Source organism: Sphaeramia orbicularis, chromosome 7, assembly GCF_902148855.1.
Source record: "Sphaeramia orbicularis chromosome 7, fSphaOr1.1, whole genome shotgun sequence".
Lineage (NCBI taxonomy): Eukaryota > Metazoa > Chordata > Actinopteri > Kurtiformes > Apogonidae > Sphaeramia > Sphaeramia orbicularis.
Window position 1 is genome coordinate 21393846 of NC_043963.1, and position 27967 is coordinate 21421812.

At 35.8% G+C, this 27967-nt stretch overlaps 1 protein-coding gene across 1 annotated transcript; it reads right to left on the reverse strand.

The window, feature by feature from the left end:
* Nucleotides 1–232: 232 nt before the first annotated feature.
* On the reverse strand, nt 233–23931 carry ada (adenosine deaminase). Its single transcript, XM_030139104.1, has 11 exons — nt 23661–23931; nt 15203–15264; nt 14010–14132; nt 10769–10912; nt 10548–10663; nt 8727–8851; nt 5584–5655; nt 4128–4229; nt 2340–2407; nt 2112–2241; nt 233–1828 (listed from the first exon to the last, which is right to left on the reverse strand). The coding sequence occupies exons 1-11, from the start codon at nt 23790–23792 to the stop codon at nt 1724–1726; spliced, it is 1179 nt and encodes a 392-aa protein (XP_029994964.1). The 5' UTR covers nt 23793–23931; the 3' UTR covers nt 233–1723.
* Between the last annotated feature and the right edge of the window lie 4036 nt (nt 23932–27967).

Genomic DNA, 27967 nt, shown 5'->3' on the forward strand with positions numbered 1-27967 from the left:
AAGCGGGTGTTTACATTTCCACCTAGCATGGCCCCAGTGTTCCCATTTATCTCACAGGATGACGGAGGAGTAGATCAGCACAGCCATGTGGAGTTAAAGGAATCCCTGTAAGTGCCAGGCTTGTCCTTAGACATAATTACTTTAAAAGCTCTTTTCTGAAGTGAAGCTGGATAATAATGAAGATGTACCTACATATGAGGAAATAATCAAAGAAAATGCCAACTTTCACAAATACCTGAATAGCATTTATTATGGTTCTGAGCTGTGGCAGATATAAATGGAAGTGCTATCGTTTAATGAAATGGAAAAAAAAATAAAAATACATGCATTTTACAAATGTCAATTAAAATGCAGAACCACATTGACTAGTGGTGTGTTTATCCAGGTGACAGTACCATGCCACCTAGTGTTCATACTTAAGACTAAACATTTGGTATCCAGCTGTTTAAACCTGATGCATTGTGAGGTTTATGTTTCTGACACTAGATTCCCCCCATTCGCCCTGAAATCAAACATTCACATTTTTTCCCCAAAGGTCTTTTTCATTTATCTTTTACCACGCTATAGAACTTAAACCCTTTAACCACACACCATGAAATCTATACCGCTATTTGTAGTTCAAATACTGTTTTAGATATGACAGTGATGAAAAACAAAACTACCTCGCTGAACCTTTGAGAACTGAAAAGTATTAGCGAGACTTATAGAATTGTGCGCCATAAGCTTATGAGGTTAAGTTTCCCTGATACATTTTGTGACAACAGGCTGTAAACAAAATGAATGAAATTTTAAAAACATAATGAAATCTGCTTCATAAAAGTTCATCTTTGCTTGTTATAGTTCTTAGCACTTAGATATACCCCCAAAAATGCACTGTAAACTAGTACAAAAGTAGGAAATATAAAATACAATTAAGCCCTTAAGCCTGTGATGTACAATGACTTGCAAAAGTATTCACCAATTTTGGAGTTCTAATTTGTTGCAATGCAGTCTAGAATTAATTGGACTTTACTTACTGGATCTAACATAGGTGAAAATGATGAAGTTGAATGGCCTGAAATAATCTTTAACACCATTAAACAAGCTACATTAAGACCATGGAGTTACTCAAACAGGTCAGAGACACAGTTGTGGAGTTGTGTAGATCAGTGTGAGATAGTAAACAAGCGGAAGTTAAATCCATTAAATCTAAAATGGAAAGAATATAGCATTGCCTATACCTGTCAAGAGCAGGGTACTATTAAAGACCTAGTAAGGAGTGCATTAAACAGAGGTGGCCAGGAGAAAATAAGTGTTTGGACTTGAAACATTTGAACCTGATGGGATTAAAATTACATTTATGGGAAATAAATGAGAAACACTAAATATAGACCAAATCTTGAGACAAACATTTTTCAGTCTTGCTAAGATTTGAGACCAGGATGGAGGCTCAGCCCTGACCTGAAGTTGACAGAGCTGGGGGGGGGCAGACGGGGGATGGGGGACACTATTTTAATCTCAGGCTGCAGAACAACAAAAAGAAAAGCACCAAGACCAGAGGTGAATGCTTCTGCAAGGTTCTGATTCACAGTATATAGGCTTCATATCTAATCACATCTGAGGAAAAAAGACATTCCATTGTGTCAGGTGGGAAAAGAGGGTTCAGAGCAAATTTTTTTTTTTTTTTTCCCCCCTGGGTTACGCCGTATTGTTTTTCCTAAGACGTGTCTTTTCAGCGCTGGGTTTAAAAGGCAGTGGTCTGCATCATCCCATAGGCCTCATACAGTCTGTAGAGGAGCTCTTTCTTCTCATTATCAGGCAGGAAGCATGACTCTGCTGAACAGATATTCTACAAAACACAAAAGGTCTATTTTAGTCAGATTTATTTTACAAGCTCATGTTAATGTAAACTGGGGGCTGATCTACTGCCCACAGTAAAAATGCTTTGAAACCTGGATGTGAAATACTGTGTTAAAAAATGTAATCTTAAGACTTCGTGGGCTTTATTTTTGCTGCTGAGAAAGGCATTGCATTACAAACAGCATTTACACCCCAGGGTATTATTTCAAATATTATTCAAATGCTTCTATCGTGTGAACTGCTGCAGTCATTATGCATGCATTTGATCTCACCAGTCTTTTGAATTCGTCCTCAGTGAATCCCATGTATTTGTGTGCGGTGCTGTAGTCGAGGTGCAGGTTTGAGTTGAAGATCAGAGGGTCATCTGTGTTCAGGGAGTAGTTGGCCTTGTCCTTCATGAACCTGCAGCAAGAGATTAAAGAAAACAAAACAATCACAAAAGTGCATAAATCTGCTTAAATACAGGCTCATCCACAAAGAAAAAAAAAAAAAAACCTCACGTGATAACAGGGTGTTTGGTGAAGTCTGGGTCGCAGGCACCTGTCAGCTTACTGGAAATGGGACACACCTGCAAATACAACAGCACAGGTGCCACTGAGAAACAGAGGACTCATCTCATTTCTCAATTTGTACATCCTAGACCCCTCTGCTTGTGTCTTAGTCCCTCCATTCCAAAAAATAAACACAGAAGACTCAGGAATTTTGCAAAAACAGTAAAAAAACAAAAACAAGTGGGGCCAGGCACAACAAACCCCGCCTCTTGTACATACTGTAGCGTATTTTGGCATCGATCCAGCTGATGTCATGTCTATGCATGTGATGATGTCAGCATATCAACTGCCTCTATATACTGTATGTGCCAAGTGTGAAGTAAATTGAAACAAAATTGATGTTTTTATAGACATTTGAAATTCTGCCCATTATAAGTAAATGGGAAAAAAAATATTAAAAAAAAATTATAGAAAATTTTAACTTTGACCTACTTTTCCCAAAAGGTAATGACACATATTCTGGATCACTGGTAATTTATGAACCCAATTTGGTATGAATTAAACCAATAGTCTTGCTGCTACAGACATTTGAAATTTTGCCCATTATGAGTAAATGGGAAAAAAAAAAAAATTTAAAAATTAAATTTATAAAAAATTTTAACTTTGACCTACTGTTCCCATAATGTAATCAGATCTATTGTGGGTCACTGGTAATCTATAAACCCAATTTGGTATGAATTCAACCAATAGTTTTGCTGCTGCAGACGATTGGAATTTCACCCATTATAAGTAAATGGGGGAAAAAAAAAGATTTTAAAAATTCATAAAAAATTTGAACTTTGGCCTACTTTTCCCAAAATGTAATGAGATCTATTTTGGGTCACTGCCAGTCTATAATCCCAAATTGGTATGAATTCAACCAATAGTCTTGCCGCTACACACATTTGAAATTTCGCCCATTATAAGTAAATGGGGAAAAAAGGGATTTTTAAAAATTCATAAAATATTTGAACTTTGACCTACTGTTCCCAAAATGTAATCAGATCTATTCTGGGTCACTGGCAATCTATAAATCCAATTTGGTATGAATTCAACCAATAATTTTGTTACCAAACACACAAACTGAACCAAAAACAATACCCCTTGCCTCCCCTGCTGGGGGGGGGGGGGGGGCGTAATAACCACCAGCTAAATATGAGGTGAGGCCCTGCTGCATCATCTGTCAGTGTATCAGTGTATTTTTTGATTTCTGTCAGATGAACATAACAACCCATGAAAAACACAATATGAATAACGTAGAGCTGTTGTAAGTCTTATTTTGTAAGTTACTCATCTTATCACCTTAAATAGTTGATAAGGAGCACACCAGTTTTTAGAGTCCCACTATAAATATTCCAGATGTGTCATGGACCCCCTGTACATCCTCTCTTATGGGTCCTCCTACAGACCTCCTCTCTCCTTAATCCTCTCTCTTGCTTTTTAGGAATTGTGACATCCTTCAAGATCATTCTCTGAGATCAATTTCCGGATCACATGCAGGAAGAGTCTAAAATTATTCCAGTTGTCTCCACTAGAGGTCAGTGTGTAACCATGGTGGTACAGTACTACAGTTACACATTAGTGAACAATAAAAAACAGATGCTTGTGATAAATATATGAATCAGTGTGTGTAATATTTGAGATCTTGAACAGGTCACAGTACCTGTCAGATTATGTAATTAGATGCAGTCAGTATCACCTGTCGCTTCAGCTGTGTTGAGAGGAATGAATGAACTGAATATTAACATGGTCTCTTACCTCAAAGTGCATCTTCTCAGCCAGCAGTCGTTTGTACAAAGCTTGGTCTTCCAGGGTTCTGTAACCGTGTCCGACCCGTTCAGCTTTCAGCACCTCCACAGCCTGACATTATCAGACAAGGGTCAGGTCATACAAAAGGTCAGAAACTACAAAAAAAATCCTCAGTGTATGACATGTCAGCAGAATGTGGAGGGTAATTCAAGAGGCACATTTGCAACAGTTGTGACATTACAGAGCTGTCATTTTGACGAATGGCTTCCTCACAGAGCAGACTGATTCACTGGTTACCAATAATAGTGACAGCATTACAACCAAGAAAAGTGGTGTTCCTATCTATTTTGTGTTCATTTTCTCTTATTTACCATAAACAAGTTCCAAAGCTTATAACTGAAGAACCACAAGGCCAAAATTAGTCAATAACAGCTCATTTGAAAGGTAATAACCTCTAATTTTGGATTCCTCTTATTTAGTATGTGGTTCTAATTCAACCTGATGTAGTTTAGGTTGTATTTAGTTTAGTTTTTTTTTTTTAATTCACATTTTTTAATACCATTAATGTGACCTCATGACCACCAAACAAACAGGAAGTCCCATTAGTCCCACTTCAATCACTAGCCATGAGATTCTTTCACTAATTATGTTTTCATACTCACTAATACTGTACAATAAACTCAGCGACTCAGTTGTGGGGTGTCTAAACTTTCTATGCACTGGAAAAAATGCCCGTCTAAAAACAAGTTTAAAAAAAAATAAAAAAATGAATACAAGATATTTTTGCTTGAATTAAACAAAAAAAAAAATCTGCCAGTGGAACAAATGAAAATGATCTTGGTAAGATTTCTTGAAATAAGATCTTCAATATCTATTGTCTAAAAATAAAGTCTTATATCTTGCTGAAAACTTACTCTTTAAGTGATTATGTCTTATTTTAAGTCTGATGAGATATTTTGACTAGGAAATCTTGGTAAGATTTTGATTTAGAATTTTTTAGTAACAACATTTTTATTGTAGAAACTGGAGACAAAATTGGAGAGGTTAAACTACAGACAGAAGGTGCTCAGTTACACCAGTTGTTAAATATATGGATAACACATATATATGGTATTTTAGTATAGTAGTATAATATATTGAAGGATAATTCAAGTAAATGCATTTACACATGCATTTGTTTTGTTTGTTAGTCCTGATATAAACCTCCTCACGGTACAAAAGCTGTGTGTTCTGTTCCTTCCTTTCTTTATTAAGCTTTGACCAGTCTAACAATACATAACAATAACTCTCCTCTGCTTGTTTCTGTTGGATCTCTGCCCCTGCTTCTATGTTATTGTCTGTATATGACTTCATTGTTTTGTTTAGACATAGAACTGGTACTGGGTTACACATTGACGACAATTACTTCTCAGATGACTTTTCCACCCCTGTCAGAAATGTTGCTTGAGACTGTCGAATGGTTTACCTCTTTCACCACGCTCGCTGGGCCCACCTCTCCTGCATGAACCGTTCTGTGGATCCCGCAACGCACTGCTTCCTGTCAATAATATAAATCATGGAACACATAAGCGAACTCACAGTACAAGCTAGCATTTGGCTTATGTATCTGAAATATTGCTGTCACAGGCACTTTTCATCATGCAGAACAGTTTTTTTAATGCTCATATGTTTCCCATGGGAGAAAAGTGTTGCTGTAGCAGTGTAAAACTAAATAACAAAGCAGCACATTCCCATTGTCTATACATTAAATAAGAATACTATAGTTGGTCTCCTGGTGCTGCTCAGTGCACTAGAATTGAACTGCAATTTCCCCTTAGGATCAGATGTACTTCTTCGAGGCTAAACTTTATACACATATTGAACTTCATTAAATATCATCACCCTTAGACACACTAAACATGACTTGCCTAATCTTCCACTAATTATCTTGAGGTCATACAGTTATGAAGATAACTCTCAATATTAACATGGACTCTGTTCTCTCGATTCTACTTTTTGTTAATAATTGAAACATGCTTGATACATGTACAGATTCACATTTTCCACAGAATTTCATAACTTGTTTACAATGTGGACAATAAAAGTATGATGACTAACACACCTGCACAGTTATGGATAAAGGTGTCGACTATACTAATGGTTTGACATCATACTGTAATGCATACATAAAAACCAACTTTATGGCCTAAACTTATAATTATTAACCACTTTTTACAGTGTGCGATCAGTTGTATTTTAACTTAATTATCTGATAAGTTTTAAATGTGACAGGATGTGAAGAATTTTTTAGTGCGGTTTATCTTCACTTCTTAAAGCGACTAATTTTTGGAGTTGCTGTTATTTAAGCAACAGTTCTTTATATCATAGACATTGTGTTGGTATGTTGTATGTTTCTACTGTGAGTGCCGCCATGGTGAAAAACGACAAGAGTTGTGTTTATAGCAACAAAGACAAGTGAGTTTCCAGGTCTATGCTGGCACACATGTTGGTAATATACGGTCATTTAACAATCAGAAACAATAGATTTTAAAACAATCCCAAAGCATATGCACAGTTTTAAGATGATAAACTCATGCCATTATTCATTTTCACTTTGTATCGACAAATTGTAAGACTCAGAGTGCTTAAAAACAGGCCTTATGTAAGTTATGTTGATTCCACCCATACTATATCAGTGCGAGTAATTAATTTCTGCTAAGACTTGGTCCGTGTCCAGCGCCGGAGTGTATTAACTGATTAATCTGTCTCATTCATTGTGCTCTGAATGGCACAATTGATTACTTAAGTATTCTGTGAAGTAATCAATAAATGCTAGATTAAAATAAAATGGATTTTTTAGAAGCTCTGGGGCAGAAGAGGATTTTGGTTTGAAAGCAGAGTACACTTTTTTTAATTACAGCACTAAAAAAACACCTTGTCTATCTTTAGAAATAGACTGTAAATATAACATCTGGGATTTGATGTGTCTCTTATATCCAGATCAGCAGGTTATAATACCTACAGGGCCAACCCATGGTGAGTGTGGGTGTTCATGATGAGGCATATTTTCACATATAAAAAAAACTCTATTAGCACATTAAAAAATCATCAATAATCTGAAAAGATCTATCTCTAAGCTGCTGCACATCTAACAGAGCTTTAAATTCTTGCTAAGGATCCCTCGGGGTGCAGTCAGTTTCTTATGTACTCCATGACTGTGAAAACATTTACAGCTGAAAAAATTACGCAATGACATTTCAGTAATATTGACATACAGCCAGGAAGGGAGGTAAAACTTGTGCAGGGGGAAAAATGAACATCCATCACAATTTTTCCCTTGTCAAAGCTGCTCAGATCCTGATTCTTGTCCATTTTTAACCTTCGAGGGCTAAATGCTCACGTGCTGTCTAATATATCCCACCCACTGACAGGTTCCATTGTAATGAGATAATCAAAATTAATACCACTTTGCCGTCAGTGTCATATTGTTATGTTTGATTCATGTTTGTTCCTTCAGTTCACACACCCAGACAGAGATGAGTAACAACAACACCCTTCTTTGCTGACACACAGGATAATGTTACAGTAATTATAGTATTGCATGTATTTGGGTACACTGGGGGCTAAAAATTCAAACCAGATGCACACTAATGTTATGAAGCAAGTTTTGGAAGCACTTTGGGTCTGTTTTAAAAATAAATATTTACTGAGATAAAAGAAAAACTATTTGTTCAGATAAAACACATTTTTATATCATTTTTCTATTATTTTTTATGCAAGAATCTGCATGGAACACAGTAAAAAGGACACGAAAATTACATGCAACTATTTTTTCAAATATCTTTTTATTCTTTTACAGGTACATTTTAGGAATCAAACTAATTATGCAAGGCAGAGTGTTTCACAAAAATGACCGCTGTTGCAAATCACTCGCGATTTATTGTGTTTAAATGGGCAGGTTCTGCATGTAACACAAGTGGACACGATGGGTTACAAGCGAAACCTGGAATGAGACTGCTGATTCATGAAAAACCCACATGTCTGGATTAAAAAAAACAACTAGGATCATCACATTTAACACAGTGTCTGTATTTATAGCGCTATATAAGGCCATTCCAAGCCAGGTTTTCCAGATCAAATGCACTGACACCTTGGTAGCTTTTCCTGTCCAAATTTTGGTCCTATTTTTGGCCCCAATATTTGATTAAAAATTCATTAATTTTGGGATGGCTCAGAGTAAGAGTATAATTCTTTTTGCATCTTGACTCATCATTAGGTACACCCTGGGGGGAATTATGTCTACATTTTTCTTATTATTGGGTCTAAAAAGCCAAAATGGTACCTAAATGACCCGAGTTTCATAGAAGCACCCATTTACAGCTGCAGCTTTCGTCAATAATTACAACACTTAGAAGAAAGAGTTTAGATATGGTCAAATCTTGGTGGAACAGCAAAGCAGTACTGTGTAGCTGTGTTTGTGGATTATTCTTTTAATTATTTTTTTTATCTGTATGACTATCTGTAACAAAATGTACAAAACAAACACACCCAACAGACACACCTGTGTTCTTCATGCCAGTGTTACACTGACCTTCTGGTGCCACTTTGTTGATGTCTCAATACACTCACCTCATAGGCCATCCTGTGTCCTGGATACGCTTCACAGTTGAGTGACTCGTCACCTGCCAGGTCAATGGCTACAACGCCCTCGTGGCGATACTTCTTACACAACTCGACAACATCCATGGACCAGCCTGGAGATTTACAACACCATACATTACAAAACAGCCGGGTCCTGCCACACTCAGACACACACATGCAGTCGATGCACTGATGGATTGCAATGACAGAAACAGATGAAGCATGATATTATCTGTTATTCTACAAGTGTCTACATTAATAACAAGCACTAAGTGACATTAATTGACACGTCATATGTTGACATAGATGTGGTAACTGTGGCCTGCAGTAACTTGGTATGTTATTTTCATCTCACTGGCTTGACCTTGCACTCAAACATTACTGTGTAAAACCACTGCCATCTGAAGATTAAAAACAGGATGATACAACTGACTGTGCTCATGTGCAGATCTTCATAGCAAAGCTTTTAACCCATAAAGACCCAGTGCTACATTTGTGGCAGTTCCAAAATATGTTTTTCTCTCTATTTAACCTTTCCTAAGTAATTTATCATAATTTAATATAATATTATCCTCTGTATTTTTTGCTGTAAATCATGTATTTTCCTATATTTAATTAAGATGCTAATGAAAACTCAGAGTAAATTCAAAGGCTATTGTATAAAAATAGAGAAAACTGAAGAAAAGATGACTTCATCAGCAAAAAATTTCATTAACTGATCAATAAACCCAGTGTCTCCATACACTGTCATTGATCCAACTCCATGGGTTTTACTGGTGAATCAATGTTGCAGAAGATGATGGTGTTTCCACAGTAACTAATGTCCAAATGGGTCATATCTGATGACCATGAAAAGATGACAAACTGCATTTTACACCAGTTATTTACATGGATTGATAGAATTAGTGGACCAACAGGTATTAAACAGTTTAGATTAGTAGATGATTTTAGTCGATGGTGGATGTTCGGGTCTTTATGTGTTAAATATCAGAATGTGACTTAAACAGTTTTAATTTACAAACCCTGTTTACAGAGAATTTGGGACATTTTCTACAAATACACATGACAAAGTTTTTCAATGTGATGCCAACTTATTTCTAGTATTTTACATGTCAACACCTTAAAAATGTGTTCAGAACTACATAATACAATTGATTTGTTCGGTGACAACATTGGATTTTTTTTCCTTTGCTCTTTTGTCAGTTAAGTAAAGGTTTAAATAAATTCCCAAATCACAGATTATAGTTGTTATTGATTCTTGATAATAAAGTTTGTACAAGCATGAAGATATTCCAGTGCAACATTAATGTACAACTTGCTCATATCACTGGTGCTAAAATAACTACATTTTCTTCTTAAATGACAAAAACAGACTGCTTATCTGAGTAGCACTTTGCAACAGATAACTTGTTAGTTGCTAAAACATCAGATATAAATTTAAGCTGTCTACAATATCAGTTGCACAGGAAACAGCTGCGTGACAGGAATGGAGGAGTACATGATGTATTACTGCTGAAACCGCGACAGCTCATATTACTACAGTTACTTTCATTGGTATAGCTCATAGTCTATGCAAAGTCAGCGGAACAGCCAGTGAAAGTGTATTCCAATGGTGCAAATATAGTACATACTAACTACCGCTGCATGGAGTTTAATAAAAACCATAGTTTAGATGTAGTTAAAACAACCTGGTGTTTATAGTTTGTGTAGAACATTTTAAATAGATTGTGTTTTTCCATTTTCCCAGTGTTAACTAATAAAAATAAGAGCTGGGAAGTTGGTCAAACAGGAGCATGAACAGTTCATTACTTGGCATGTGGCGCATGCAGCATAGAATGGACCTGGCTTTAATATTGAAGGCCCTCTCCCCCTTCTGGAGACCCATGTTCACCAAGTGCACCACTTCGTCTGGGCTCAGGTCACCCCTGGGTGAAGAAAACAATGAAAAAAAAAAACAAAATTCATATCCCTCCCTAAAAGCACAACAAAAGCATATTTACACTGCAGATATGAGAAAAATAATGACTTACTCGTTCTGGTTCCATGGGATGGGATCAACTTTAGTATTAGCAAGGAAATGTGGACTGTATCTGACCTCTACATAAATCACTCCCTCCTTTGCTTTGTCCTCAACAAACTCGTAGGCTATCCTCTGTATGGCCTCTCTGTCGCCACTGAAAAAGGTCAAAGAAAAACGCATTGTGACTTAGAATGCACTTTGGATCTAATAATCCTATCTCAAAGGTACAAATAAAACCATCAGTTGCTGATAATCCATCATTATTAGTGTAATGGCTCTCGAACCAACAATAATGAAAGTAATAAAACTTTTACACAGGAGCACTGATTTAATCACACCACATCTATAGTAAACATATTGTATTTTATTAGAAAAGGACGACTTTTAGATTTATTTTTTGAGTCAAATCTAAACATGCGTATTGGCTTTACAGGGGTCATATTTAGCTAAACCCACTAATATTAGGCTTTGGTTCATTTATTTATGTATTTGGACCCAAATACGTAGTTCATAAAGTTTGAATTTGAACCCTCCAGGTGCTGCAAAACTATCTTTATATTCATTTTGGCAAAAATTGAGTGGATTTCTACAACCTGTTTTAATTCCTTCTTAATTTGTTACATCTATATCTAGTTACGTCATGACATTTGCACATATAAGGTCAAGACTTCTGACGAACATTTCTCCGAGTACGCCATAATTATTTGTCAGCAATAGTGGTTGTAGTCCATACGGAAAATATGTCCAAACTTTGAGGCAATTACCTAAAATATTCAGTTGTTGGTTGAACGGGACAGAGCAGCACAGCCAACAACCTGGAGGGGGTGGGGCCTGAAGTGGCTCATGTGCATTTAAAGGGCCAGCGCTCAAAACCACCTTTCTGGTGTCATTACTCAGAAATAGGGTTGAAGATGGACCTGTGGAGTTGAATTAATGAAGAATTCAGACCCAAGCAGAGCATTTACAGTTTATGTAGACCACAGGGAAATGTTTTGAAATGCATAATTCCATTTAAAAAAGCAAAATATCACTCCTTTAATGAGGTAAAAAAAAAATGTGTTTTACTGCTTTAACTTAACTTTTATAAGACAGTATATTATTGTGCAAATATACAGGGACTCACAGCCTCAGTGCCTTCTTTTCTTTAGACTCAATGGGATACTTTCTGTTCCAAATCACATGATGAACAACTGCTACGCTTCCAGCATTTACACTGCATGTGAATGCTCATCACACAGACCTGAATGCCTGTTGTTCACCAGCTCCCTCTCTTCTATATCACAAACACCCAAACACACTGCTAGATCGCTACCCTGCTTGTACAACAATTCTGTATGAACTAAACTCAACTGGCAAGTTCCCTGTGTTGTTAAGGCCCTGCTGCTCACGAGGCTTTCAAGAGCCTTGATACAGAAGGGTCCATTCAGCATGACTGCCCGCTGTGGTCCAGTCACAACAGACGGGTATTGTTGTGCAGTTTCATGGTCAGTGAGTGTCTGAAAGAGTCTATTTGGTGTTTTCTTAACAGTTCAGATCTGTCACTGAAATGAAAGACTGAATGTAAGACACTGTTCCAGCGGAAAAGATCTCTGAGCCACTTGAGCAACCTTACTCATATCTTGGTCTCGTTGCCAAGGTGACACTTGATCTTGAGAGTGATGTGTTCCTGTTGTGCATGTGAAGTAAAGTAAAATAAGAGTTCTTGATTATAATGTGGAGATACATTATAATCCTCATGTGCTTTAAATTACAAACACGAAAAATTCACTGTTTTACAGAGAATTAGATGCAACATAAATATATTAACTTAACCTTTAAAGACATAGAAATACTTTGTAGCATCTTCAAAATGAATTTTTCACTATATTTAATCTTACCCATGAATTTTATCACAATTTATTATATTATTAACCTCTGCATTTTGTATTTTTCAGTGAAAACCAGGTATTATCTTATCTTATATTTAATTCACTGATGATGGAGATGTTCATAAAAGCTCAGAGGAAATTCAAAGGTTTTTATATCAAAACTTGACTGCCATTTGTTTTTTGTTTTTTTGCATGTGAAATAAATGATAATTTTTGAGTTTCAGGCAGACTTTGGCCTTCTGTAAATTCATACCAGAGGTTGCATTAAATGTTTGTGGACATAGTTTCACTGTAATCTATTATTACCAGTCATTTTAATTTTATTTAATGATTATTTAGTCACAGTTAACTTTCAAAAATAGTGCACTCAAAAGAAAATAATATCCCGAGGTTGAACATAGACACTGAGCCCATTTACATGAGAATGAAAATCCGATAACTGGGGGTAATCAGATAATTGTAATTATCGGATCTGATGCACTTACATACACTTAAATGATAGTAAATAATAAATACAATAATAAAAAAAAAACAAAACCATGCTTTGGATGGATGTCTTCTGCAGTTCATACATATGTAGTGCTGGTCGACTGAAACTTTGTCTTACACTTACATTTGACTATGTCACTTCGGTTTTCTGCCATATCTTTTTTTTTTTTTGCCATGTGTTAAACAAGACATCAAAAGTGTTTCTATGTTCACTATGGAGTGTGAAAAGCTGAGAAATTGAATTTTACCTGAATTATTTAAATGTACTGATAGGATTAATGATTCCAAAGTTGTTAAACATATTAGATGAGTAGATACTTTTGGTCACCAGTGACTGTTTAAGTATGTGAGGGTTAAAGGCTCAGTATGTGATATTTAGTGACGTCTTACACTGAAGTTACAGATTAAAACCTCCTGAATATCACGTCACAATCTTCCATAATGACGATAATAAGTCCCTTGTTACAGTCCATGTTTGTTTTATCTGCTGTGGGTTTTTATAATAAGAGGATAATGAGTCTAATTCACACTCATTTGTGGTGACAGTAATGCACATTAACACTGGATGACAACTGCTATAAAACAGTAAACATGTGAACTCTGTGAACAAGACCGACTCCATCTGTAGATATAAACAGCTCGTTCCCAGTTAGTTTCTTTTATAATCCCTTAAATCTCACACACAAACTGTCTACTCCCATAAAGTCAAAGTGTCTGAACTTTGACTTTATCGCAAACCTTGAGGATTAGCATTCCTGTAACTCTTAATGAGGTGAACCCTGACTCGTAAATCGCACTAATCTGGCCCTTTGCACCTACTATCACCTGCTCAGCGAGAAAACACCTGTAGTAATTACGAAACTGAGTCTGTAATGATGACAGTTCAGCACTTACGCAATCACGTGCATGTACTCAGCGAACTTGCCAAGGAACTCTGTGAGGCTACCCGGCTTTTCGACAATAATTCTCTGCGTCATCTCTTCTATTGAATTCCTGGGCAAGGAAATCCCACGCCTCCTGGAAAGAGAAGGGAGAGAAAAAGACACAGTTAAAGAACAATGTTTTAAAAAAGACAGTTTCACTTAAATCTATAATACAGAAAACTAATATGTCTAAAATGACAACACAATAGATAGATAGATAGATAGATAGATAGATAGATAGATAGATAGATAGATAGATAGATAGATAGATAGATAGATAGATAGATAGATAGATAGATAGATAGATAGATAGATAGATAGATAGATAGATAGATAGATAGATAGATAGAAGTACTTTATCCCAAACTGGGAAATTACATGTGTCATGCATTGGAGTCTAAGCTATAAATATAACATCTGAATTAAACATAGATGCAAAAAGTAAAGGATGTGGACACTACTAAGGTCTGGACCAGTGTTTTTTAAAATTTTTTTTATTTAGTCTATGCACCGGCAATGTTGTCTTCAAAATCACTGTAAAAAGCAAATATGCTTTCTTCTTAGGCTAAATATATTTTTGAATTGCAGTACAGATTAGAGCTGCACAATATATCGTTTGAGCATTGTCATCGCAAAGTACGTGTGTGCAATAGTCACATCGCAGATCTTGCAATCTAGGAGGCAAATGAACTCAACATGTCTCAACCTGGGTACCTGACACACACTGCACGCAGCGATCCACCAATCACAATCATTCTTAACCCGTTTACCAAAGTAGACCACGCCCCTGCACAAGGAGTGAGTCACTGGTAACAACATTAAAAAATGAGCAACGAACAAGAGAAAATCACTGAAAACGAAAACTTGGTGCCAAAAAGAAAAGCAACGTCAGTTATATGGAATTATTTCAAGAAGGATGATGTTAGAACACGTGTTCTGTGTTGCCACGATGAGAGGAAACACAACTAATTTGTTTGACTATTTACGTCGGCATCACACAGCTATTATATCCTCCTGAGTATTTTTTTCATATCGCAATGTATATCGCAGGGTTAAAAAAAAAATCGCAATGTCAGTTTTTTCCAATATTGTGCAGCCCTGGAACGGACACTTCAAGATTGGGATGATACAGAATATTTCCATTTGAAATGAGAAAAAACTTACTTGGCAACATCAAGGATAGTCTGCACCCTGATGGCTCCATCGAGGTGCACATGCAGTTCAACCTGTGAATGAACATAATAAAACGTCAACAACAAATTATCAATGAGTCTATAAGCAATGTCATCTTTTTCAGAGTGGGTGGAGCAGAAGAATGTCAGATATTCTCTAGTGTTCAAAAAAAGTGGGCAGAACTGGCAGTGATGCAGCCGTTCCTGAATGCAACACGCGTGACTAGGCAGCGAATGGTGAAAAGTCCAGGGGTGCCAGAGGAGGGTCAGAGAAGTCTAAATACTGGCTCTGCTTCCATCGCTGAAAGCTGTGAAATATCACAACAGATGAGACCTATAAATCTCTGCCCCACCTTCAACAGCAAACGACTAAACTATAGTCATCTGTCAAACTTAGGTTCTAATTCAATTTGGTTAAGGATGACACAGAAGGAGAGAAAACGAGCACATTTATCGATATTAGTCCTAAACTAAGGCTTGTACTGTGCAATCAAAGCTCTTTACTCTCAAATTTGCAACAGCTATATTCAAGCTTCATCTATTTTTCCATTGCTCTTAATAATTTGCCTTGTACAACTTAGTTTAACTGTGTAATCATGAATGCCAGAGTAAAATCAAACACATCCATCTGTTCCAGTGTCATAACATTTATGTCGTAAGTTTTATTACTGTTTAATCTTCCAGCCTGTGAAGCAAAAACAGATTCTGTACAGCCTCATCCTGCCGTTCTTACGAAACACCGCCCTGGGAAACAAAAACATGTGACATAAATGTGATAGAGATACAAAAAGATAGATGGAGAAATTTAAGTCTAACTTTATACATGTCCTCTCTAAAATAATAGCTGTTTAATGAAAGGTAGTTGGGATTTTGCAACTGAAGATGTTCATGTTTGTGCTCTGAAATGAACTCAGTTTCCCAGAATTCTTCACACACTCGTACCTATGTGTGAAACATAGCCCACAGATCTGCTGCATGAGAAGCAACTCAGATTACAGATTTTAGATTTAGTGATTTACTCCAAACATGCAATGAGATTTAACATATATGTGAACAGTAATAATACAAAAATTAATAATCTTAGAAAGAAAAGAAGCACAATGATTCATTTACATGCAGCGAAAAGGGGTGGGAAGTGCAAGAAGTCCAAAATGCTTGAGGCTCCACATGACAGTGTAGGCCCTGTGACCCTTCCAGTGCCTCTTCTTCTGGGATTTTTGTCAATAGCAACAACACAAGTGTCTCAGATTCAGACTCAGCTTTACTGTCATTCGATCAATGATACATGATAGGACGAAATGTAGTTACCCAGGTCTTGGTTTTAGCATAGAAGATAAAGAATAAAATCTAAAATAGAATATATACAGTAAGTAGGGTAGAATAAAACTACCATAATAAAATAAAATATGCAAAGAAAAAAAAGAAAAATTTAAAAAGATTAAAAAAAAAAAAAAAAAAAAAATCTTAATATGTACAAAATTCATAGTATGCAGCAACAGTACAGTTAAAGTGGTGGTGCATATAGCAGCAGCAACAGTGAATAAAGTGTCTGCCTAAGACTAACCAGTAGTAAAATAAAGTTAACTGACAAGTGTTGTGCGAGCAGCTACGACACAGACTATGCCAGCTGAGCAAACAACAGGAGCCACAGAACAGAAGTAACATCAACCTGCCAAACTGGCAAGGAAGACAAAATACAGCTGCAGATCTCAAACCGGCAAAACACTAGACTCTTCATCCACAAACTTGGTAACATTAACTGGACATAGACGGCATCGCACAAAGCACAAAACTTAAAGTTAACCAAAGTACATGTGTTGAATTGATTTGGTTTAACCTCTTTTCTAACCTGGCACTTTCACTACACAAACTGGCCTTCAGTCTACACACAGACAAAAGAAACCCACAGCTCATTCTGTATTCCACATTCTTTTGTTCTTTTCTCCTCGGATTGGACCGAACACCCATCTTGGATCTGTCATGTTTCCCTTTTGTCTGTTTCCAAACAGACACCTCAGCCACCACTGGGGAAACCATGCGGTGCCTACTTTCACACTTCCACAAACACATAATACACTTGTGTATAGTCCATCTTTCATTAGATTATAGTGCGTTTTGTTCTTTTCATTTCATGTGATATTTTTGGTGTCAATAAACACTTGAAAATATACCTGATGGTCTAGCTTTATGCTGCAGAACTCTGACTCCTTCAAGTCTTACTAGCTATTGATAGTAATTTCAACTCTAATTATTAATTATTCTAGTTACTTATTAATCAGACTTCCAAATTAACCCATAAAGACCCAGTGCTACTTTTGTTTCTGTTCCCAAATGATTTTTTCTCTATTTTTAACCTTTCTTAACTGATTTATCATTATTTATTCTAATATTATCCTCTGTATTTTGCATTGTTAAGTATAAATCAGTTATTTTCCTATATTTAATTCACTGACTACGTAGATTTCCATAAAAGCTCAGAGATAAAGTAGAGGGTTATTATATCAAAAACAGAAAAATCTAAAGAAAACATAAGTTTTTAGTAAAATATATCATTATTTGAACATAAACCAAGTGTCTCCATCCACTGTCATTGATCCAACTCTATGGGTTTTACTGGTGAATCAATGTTGTAGAAGATGATGGTGTTTCCACATTCTCTACATTCAAATAGGTCATATCTGATGACCATGAAAAATGATAAACTGCATTTTACACCATTTATTTTACAGGAATTGATAGGATTAGTCGATCAGAAGTTATTAAACATTTTAGATCATTAGATGTTTTTGGTCGCCAGTGGATGTTTGGCTCTTTATGGGTTAATAGAAAGTTCACTTCATGAGACTGAATCAATGAATATCTATCTTTCCCTTTTTTCATGTTATCTAACATAATAGTTAAATGAATAACTTCTGATACCACACCAACAGGTTCTTCTCCTCACAGATGTGAAAAGTGGAACATTATTAGTGAAGCATATTTTAGTCTAAGAGCGTGAATGTTGTGTACTGTATGTTTGTTACTGAGTATTGAGTAACAGTATGTGTACAGCTGTGGACATCTGTGTGTGTTACATAGAGTGGAAACTACAAGAGATGAAGCAACAAAAGACTGCATGATGAGATCAAATGTTTAAACCCAACTGTTTAGACAACAAGTAGTGTATGTTCGGACAACTGGCTCAGGGTCTCTGTTGTTTACACCGTATTTTCTTCTGTTTATAGCGTGGTGTGACTCAAACTGAAAAACCATCAGCAGCAGCAGCTGGTTAACCCATCTGCAACATCAGGAAGTCTCAGAACAAGTTGTACTTCCTGTTGGAATCATAGACCACATATAATTAGTTGCAACAGTTTGTAAGATATATAGAATCTGTATCTACAGCTCAACTATTCTGTAGTGAATTGTACAACAGACTGATATGAACAGAATATGAAAATATGGGAAAGCTTCCTGTTAGAGATAACTGACATGCATGAGTTTTGTCTAAATATGTGGAGCAGTATGAAGAGCACAAATCCCATGGAATCTGGTCATTCCAATACAGTTTGCCACTTCTTACATCAGTCACAGATGTGATGTTTTGCAACATGGTTATTTCCGAATTAACCCAGAAAGACCCAGTGCTACTTTTGTGGTAGTCTGCAAATTTTTTTTTCTCCATTTAATCTTTTTTAAGTGACTTATCACCATTTATCATAATATTATCCTCTCCATTTTGCATTTTTTCAGTGGAAGTCTAGTATTTTCCTAAATTTATTTTACTGCTCATATACTTTAATCATGATGACAGAGGAAACTTGAGAAAAAGTGACTGTTTCTGTAAAATATATCATTAACTGAATGTAAAAAAAAGTGTCTATGACTGCTGTTATTTATCAAACTCCATGGGTTTTACTGGTGAATCAATGTTGTAGACGATGGCGCTGTTTCCACGTTCACTACGGAGCCTCTGAACGTCCAAATGGATCATATCTGCTGACCATGAAAAGATGACAAACTGTATTTTACATCAATTATTTACATGGATTGATGGGATTAGTGGCTTTAAGGTTATTAATCATTTTAGATCAGTAGATGCTTTTGATCACTAGTGTATATTTGGGCCTTTATGGGTTAATGTGACTTTTACATTGGTCTAGATTGAGATTTATTCCAATTCTGCACTGGACAGTCACTAAAATACTATAAAGAAGTTCAAATGAGCTCATCTGTAAACATCCACAGCAGTAAATGTAATGTACACATAAATGCAGTAGTGATATGAATCCAAAAGACATCATATATAGTAGTAAAACACTGATATGGAACATTTGATGATGATTTGATGACTTTTACATGTACTGGAAAAGATCCACAGTGTGTTTCACTGAAGGAAAGGATCTGAACACTTCTAATATTACTGGTTTTGTGCATCTGATCAGGATGGTGGCCAGTTCACACTAAAAACTGCAGAAAAAAAAAAAAAAATCAACATAAAAAATTATGTGAAAAGCTGATCGGAGCAATAACTCTGAACTCGGCAAGGCTGTCAGACTGAACATACAGGGTGTGTATAAAGTAACCAGGCATTAGAAATTGCTTATAGAATTTTTAGTATCACTGCAGTAATGACGAAAACATTTTTTAAACAGACAACACTAATGGGGATTTCTTATTGTCTTATTTCTTATTCACAGATTGAGGAGATTCTCAATAATTTCCCAGACGACATCCTTCAGAAGGTTGTTCATTCCACCACTGGACGTTTGAGGGAACTGGTTGACGCCACCGGTGCTTACATTGAAATATGAAGATTTACTTTCATTTTTCCATGTAATAAAGAACATGTATCATTTATTTCAATAAATTTGTAATAGGAATATGAATTTCATTACCAATTTTTTAATGCCTAGTTAATTTTCACCCACCCTGTAGATGTGAAGTGTCTGAGGCTACGTTTATATGTAGCTACGTATTTTTGAAAGATGAGAGATTGAGATTTCCCTCTCTTGGTTTAAAAAAAAAAAACTTGTGTAGATATGATCGTTTTCAGAAAACTCTGCATTTATACAGCCCCATATATCTTTACTGTCAAGAGCATGCCAGGCCTGTAGTTGGCAGTGTAGTTGGATGATCGAGTACCATTAACCAATCAGAATCCTGAAAAGAATCCCAATGAAAGGTCACTTCCACTATGAACCTAAGGAGAAGTAGTTTAAAAATGTAGCTTAAAAAGCCATATTTTATATCAAGTAATTACACAAAGATGCTGTTAAGCAGCTGCAGTGGGCGCTAATTAGCTAAGATGCTAACATTCGCTACCAAACGTCCTTATTTTCTCATTTAATAGGCTACGTGTAACTTCACTTCTCAGCTCCATCCTTTTCCTCTAAACCACAGGTGTCAAACATGTGGCCCGGGGGCCAAATCCGGCCCGCCAAAGGTTCCAATCCAGCCCGTGGGATGAATTTGCAAAAGTGCAGAAGATATTAACAGTCAAGGGTGTTGAACTCAAAAATAACAGCGTAATAACCTAGAAATAATGACTCCAAATGTTCTTCTTGGTTTAATGTGAAAAAACTAATGACATCATGCCTGTAAATAATGGCAACACCAATTTTTTCTCTTTGATTTACTGCAAAGAACATTAAACTCTGATATCCTTTAATAATAAAATGTCAATAACCTGAACAAATATGAACAACCTGAAATGTCTAAAGAAATATAAATGTAATTTTAACAATATTCTGCCTGTTTTGTGTCTTGGTAGATCTGATCTGTAATGCACATGTAGAAATCATAAGTTGAGGCAGAATATTAATCAAATTTTTCTTCTTATTATTTTTTCTTATTTTTCTTCAGAAATTTTTATTTTTTTCAGGTTATTCACATCTTTTTTTGTTTGGATAGTTTGTAAAATGTAAATGTTTTCATAATTTAATGTTTTTTTTTTGCATATAAAAAATTTGGAGTTGTCATTGTTTATAGGCTATTATGCTATTATTTTACTGGTCTGGCTCACTGGAAATTTGAGCTGAATGTGGCCCCTGAAAGAAAATGAGTTTGACACCCCTGTTCTAAGCTATATCATCACTTATAACTTAGTAGAATATTTGATTCAAAAATTGTGACGTCTGTCTGAGAATCTCCGTTTTTCCATTTCTCTCTGTTTGAATGAGAAAACTGAGATTTGCAGAAATCTCCACTGTGGCCGGAGTTTTTAGAACCCTTCAATTTCAGTGCGTGTGTGCCCATTGTTGTCGTGCAAAAAATGTAGAAAAATCTGTTTTCAAAAATCCCCGGCTATGTGTAAACCAGTAGAATAACCACACATATTTTTTATATTGTATGAGCTGTTTTAGTCACGTCTAAATTCGTCTGTAGTTGTCAGTGTTCAACTGTCAGCCACAAAAGACACTGAAAAGAACGAGTTCAGTCTTGTTTAAAATCACTTCCACCTCCTCCCCACCTTTGTTCCATGCACATATGGTCTGTTAACCTATAACATTACAGTAAGTGTGCAGTGACAGGGTGGGGCAGGGGCTGTCAGATGTTCATCCTGCAGGGACAGTCACTGACCCCATGTGTGGTATCAATTATAGGGCAACACATTAATATTTAATAAGATTATCCCTGCAGGCAGCAGCAGACGCCCTGCAAACAGTCACTGTAAAAAAAATCCTCTTGTTTTTACAGAAAAAAACTGGCAGCTGTGGTTTCCAGAACAATAGTGTGAAAAAACCCATTCAACTGTAAACATATTTACAGAGTAACATGTAGATTTATCATTTTAAACATGTAGATTTACCATTTTAAACATGCAGATTTAACACTGGATTTAAATGGTAAATGGACTGCACTTATATAGCGCATTTTCTACACCCTCATGGTGCCCAAAGTGCTTTCCAAAACCACCAGGTCCAACTGGGAACAATTTAAGGTTCAGTGTCTTCCATGGACATATGGACAGTCGGAGCCAGGATTCGAACCACCAGAACCTTTGGTTATTGAATGAGCCGCTCTACCAACCCATTAATGTACAAATTTAAAATGTTACATTGTTAAATGTTTACTTATATATATATATATATATATATATATATATATATATATATATATATATATATATATATATATATGTATGTATATATATATATATATATATATATATATATATATATATGTATATATATATATATATATATATGTATGTATATATATATATATATATATGTATATATATATGTATATATATATATATGTATATGTATATATATATATGTATATATATATATATGTATATATATATATATATATATATATATATATATATATATATATATATATATATATATATATATATATATATATATATATAAAGCAAATAGGCCGTTATTTCAACATTATGGTCTTGCAATTTAAACGGCACCACATTGTTTTTCAATTTAGTTTTATTTTCTAAAAACAATAGAAATACATCATTTCTACATACAAATCTGGTTTTGTTCACATACTCTTCCTGTAAGAACTACCGCTATATTTGAATTAATCGTTAACACAAAAATCTTTTCAAATAAACAACTTTGCATTGTATTGTCACTTAGTTTTTTTATCTTGCAGTTTTACAACTTTTTGGTGTTAATTCTACAGTCATTTTTTACAGTGCTCACTTCATAATATACCCCAAACACACACACAGCTCACATGTTCCTGTCTCTGTTTGTGTCTTTGCCTGTTCTGTCACTCAGCCAATCATCTTCTGTTGCCTAATCAGCTGTCAGTTCCTGGATAGCCCACGTGCATGCTCAGTCTGCCCACAATAGGACTCCAAAGGGCACCGGTGAGTTTACTGTACATTCCATGTGTGTTTATGCCTTTAACAAGCCATTAAACCTAACTACTCAGCATGGCTTATGTAAGGTGACTGTGACTGTCAGTTTGGGATCATATTTATTTTCTCTTTGTGGTACTTGGAGCAAAAACTACAGAAGACGAGTCAAAATCGAATGGGCGCGTTTCAGTGCGCACTGAAGGTACGCTTTCAGAAACCAGAAACACTTTCAGAAACCAGAAACATTTTTAGAAACCAGAAACATAAAAACCTTCTCGTGGCAACGACATAAGAAATAGTCTAAAAAGGAAAAAACAGAAAAAAGTCATTTGACTCATGACAGATGGCGCGTCTTGTTAGTCTTTCCAATGGCTCTTCCTTGTATTAATGCAGGTGACACAAATGAGGGAAAAAGTAAGTCAAATGTTGTCTTTTTTAATTTTTTTTTTCTTATTAGTCTCAGATTTCTTTTTAGAACCACACCGGAGCCTGTTACTCAAACTAAAACCGTGTTAACACAGTCATAACGCGCGTAAAATAAAGGCGAACGCACGCTCATGAATAATGAACCACCTTTCCGTTGAAATTATTGATGATTCCACTGTGTTCTATGTTCACTTGTCTGTATCTGACATACCTTTGGCTTGTTGAATACCACTGGTTCGGCCATGGTGGAGAGTCTGCGGCTGCCGGTGAGTCTACTGGCGCACAGAGAGCTGAGGACTGGAGAGCCAAAGCCTATCGCAGCTCTTCTCACTATTATATGCATGACTCAGGGACACGCCTTTGTGCAGGCAGCAGCAGCAGCAGCAGCAGCAAAAAGCACAGCAAGTGATCTCAGAGCGAAACCAGGGGCTGTGCAGGGCCAGTGGGCTGCGCACAGGTCAGTGTGCATTAACACAGGTAGACTAGAAGGATTACCAGCCTTGAATGGCAGCAGCTTTGTACCATGTGATGAGAGCTTTACCACTGGGCTAATCAATTATGTCAGGTTACGAAACAAAGCAAATACATGCTCCCTTTATCATGTGTGTAGGAGCCTTCACCTGTAAAGCTGACAGTCTTCAATGAACATAGAGCAGCCCGATTTAATCTCAAGTGGGCCAGACCAGTAAATAATAGCATAATAACCTATAGATAATGACAACTCCAAATTTTTGTCTTTGTTTTACTGCAAATAACCCCCATTAAATTATGAAAATACTTACTTTTATAAACTACCCAAGCAAAAAATATGTGAATAACCTGAAAAAACTGAAATTTCTCAAGAAAAGTAAGTGCAATTTTAACAATATTGTGCCTCAACATCTCATTGGTACAAGGGCTTTATGGATCAGGTCTACAAAGACACTAAACACTGAGTAACAGGCGGAAAACTGCTAAAATTGTGCTTAATTTTCTTTAGACATTTCAGGTTGTTCATATTTGTTCAGGTTATTCACATTTTATTGTTACAGGATAGTTTGTAAATGTAAATATTTTCTGCAGTAAAACAAAGGCAAAAATTTGAAGTTGTCATTATGTATAGGTATAGTGTAATATTTTTTTCACATCTACCAAGAAGAACATATGGAGTTATTATTTTTTGTAGGTTATTATGCTATTATTTTACTTTAGATCAAATTGATCTGTATGTGGAACCTGAACTAAAATGAGTTCGACAGCCTTGACTGTGGAATTTTTGCACTTCGCAAATTCATCCCACGGGCCAGATTGGAACCTTTGGCGGGCCGCATGTTTGAGACCCCTGACATAGAGAATGTGTCCAAATAGGACTCTGATAATGACACTGTATGGACATTTGCATTTTTTTCCTCACACAGTCATTTATTTCCCAGTGACTCTGAACACCTTCTTTCTGTTGAACATTTTTCCTCAAAAGTGACTGTGACTTAGAAATACTCTCCCAAATGTGAGTTCAGCAATGGCAAAAGTATTCAACTGAACTAAAACTAACATTTTGTTTCTATTTAGTACATATGAGTATCCCCCCTATCTCCCCTATCCAACATGTGCACAGCTGTTAATAGTATTTATAGTTTTTTTTTATTTGTCTTTATTTTTCATTTTGCTCTTTTTTGCTCTTGTGTGCTTTATTTGTGTTCCACTCTTGCTGCTCTAAATTTGGAATTTCCCCTTGTGGGACTACTAAAGGAATATATTGTCTTATCTCTTAATTTTACCTAGAAAGACATTAAAAATATGATAAACAGACTAGATTAGTAGATGGGATAGAAAAAAGAAAAAGTCAAATCCTGCACAATACACTGAAATAAATGTGATCGCTGCTTACTTAAGTCATTAAGCAATGAAGTCACATCTGATATTATGTACATGTAAAGTTCTAAAACGCAGTGTATTTCTAAAATGTAATAAGATGTGATAAAAAAAAAAAAAACTGTTAGATTTACTAATTATTTTCATTTAAAAAATACACAGACTGACTTTTTCATTACACACATGTAATTTGGATTTTCCTTCTCTGAGTGACTAAAATTTAATTTGATAAATTACTAAAATATGTTTGATTCAACTCAACATCGTTTTTATTATTATTATTATTAATGACACTTGATTCCTTCTTTCTGTTAAAAATGTTTCTTCAGACGCATCAAACATTACTGTGACTAAGAAATACCCTCCCAAATGTGAGTTCAACAGTGGTAGATGTAGCCAACTGAACTAAAATTATTCTTTTTCAGCCTTTATTTTATCAGGAAAGATATTAAAACAGAAGAAACAGAAAATATTAATAGATGGGACAGAAAAGAGAAGAAGAAAAAGTAAAAACTGGCTACTTAAGTCAGCAATGAAGTTGACAAAGAAATTACGTTTAATATTAAGTAGATATAGAACTCTAAAAACAATTGTATTTATAAAATGTTATCAGATGTGCTGTCAAATATTGTTAGATTTACTATTATTTTCTTAAAACTTGTTGGAACAGGTTGGAAAATGAGTTAGAATTAGGGCTATTACTCACATAAAAATGGAAGACTATGTATGTGAGCCAACAGATATTAAAATAGTGATACCACAATGGAAATACACATTTAAAATCTTACTTTAATAAAAGTATCAGCAAATTTATTGAAAGATATGAAGAATAAAAGTCACAATTTTGCAGTAAAATGTTTCCTGTCGGTGTTTTTAGATTTTACTGCTGCATATCATATTTTTACTGCTGTTGAACTAATTTTAAGTGCTTTATAACTACTGAGAAGTTTAATCTACAGTATTGCATGACATTCTTTAAGATTATCATATGTTCGTTGTGTAGTTGTCCTGTGAGGAGCACACACCACTAAAAAGTCAACTTTTCAGGCCTGTTTTCAGCTTTGCAACAACAGTTTAAGGAGATGAATCAAATCCAGTTTGTGCATTTTATCATAAAACACACTGAAGACAGATGGACTGAACTGCACATGAAAGGGGAAAACTATTATCGGATATAAAACTATTATGTTCAGAGATGACTAACTAAATGATGATGATGAGATAGAGGTGCAAATGTCTGTCTTTTAAAATCTTGCTGCTTTTCTAGGCTGTAGGTTAATGGTCACTTTAGAAAATGTTATAAACATTCACTGTATGTCAAGATTTTCATCATAGATTTCTTTCAGATGTTAACAGAGGTGAATTTGGACCATTGACGTATAGAGTGTAAAACAGTGTTGGACAAATTTGCATTAATTTTGTTATTATCTTTGCTCTGTGTGCATTTCCTGGTTTATTTCTAAAGCGTCTTTATTGACTGGCAGCTTTTGTGTATTTATGTTACAGATCTGCAACAAGATAGAAGGAGATTTCAATAACTCAAACCGCAGGTGAAGAACATCCGAACCAGCAAAATTATATAAAATAACTATAAATATTAGGGATGCACCGATACCGATACGAGTATCGGCATCGGCTCCGATACTAAGTGTGTGTACTCGTAAAAGTAATCCAATACAAATGCACCGATACCACTTACGGCCGTGTGACATTCACAGTTCAGTGCAGCAGGTACGCGGCGGTGGAATAATGTGTGGGGAGTGTGAAGAGTGTGGAGATTTTTCAAAATAAATGACGGTGATAAAAGTAACGCTGACTGCAAGTAACGTTAAAGACTCAGACAGATACGGACGCAGCCTTCTGTCCGTCCTCTGCGTACATCCCATCCGTTTTCCAGGTGCTCGCGGATGCGTAAACAGACAGAGAATACCAGTGGGAGTACGGAGCGGTGCGGACCGCCACCAACAGAAGTGAAACCGAAACTTAATACTCATTTCTCTTTTCTCTACCTGCTGAAGCTAAGCTTTTAAACCTCACCAGTGAAAACGCTGCAATATTAGTATCACAGTAGTGTTGCCTCTGTCGTCTCCATGTTTGTTATTACTGACTTTCTTCTTCTTCTTCTCAAAAAAAACTTTCCTCTTCTTCGTGGTATTTGTCCAGTATGGTTAATTCAGAGCGGCGCCCCCTGGTGGATTAATTGAGAAACACTCATTCCAACACATTAAATGTCAGTAACAGCACTTTGTTCCAGTCAGACTAATGACAACGACAATAAAGCACATTTACAAAAGGAACTAACAACTGGAATGGGATTAAGTACTCGTATCGGTACTCAGTATCGGCAAGTACTCAAATGTAAGTACTCGTACTCGTACTCGGTTTGGAAAAAAGTGGTATCGGTGCATCCCTAATAAATATTCTAATAATGATAAAGGACTGGATACGCATGTGCATGACATGGATGAAATGGAGCAAAAGAAAACAGGGCAGTCAGTGACTGGTTGATTTCAGGTGAAGTGGATGGATCTTCCCAAACACTTGTTTCTTGCACCTGCTGGATCACAAGTTGGATTTTTAGAGCCGTCAGACAAATGTAGTAGAATAGAACATACAATGCAAACACAGTAGATAAGATAAGATAAGATAAGATAAGATAAGATAAGA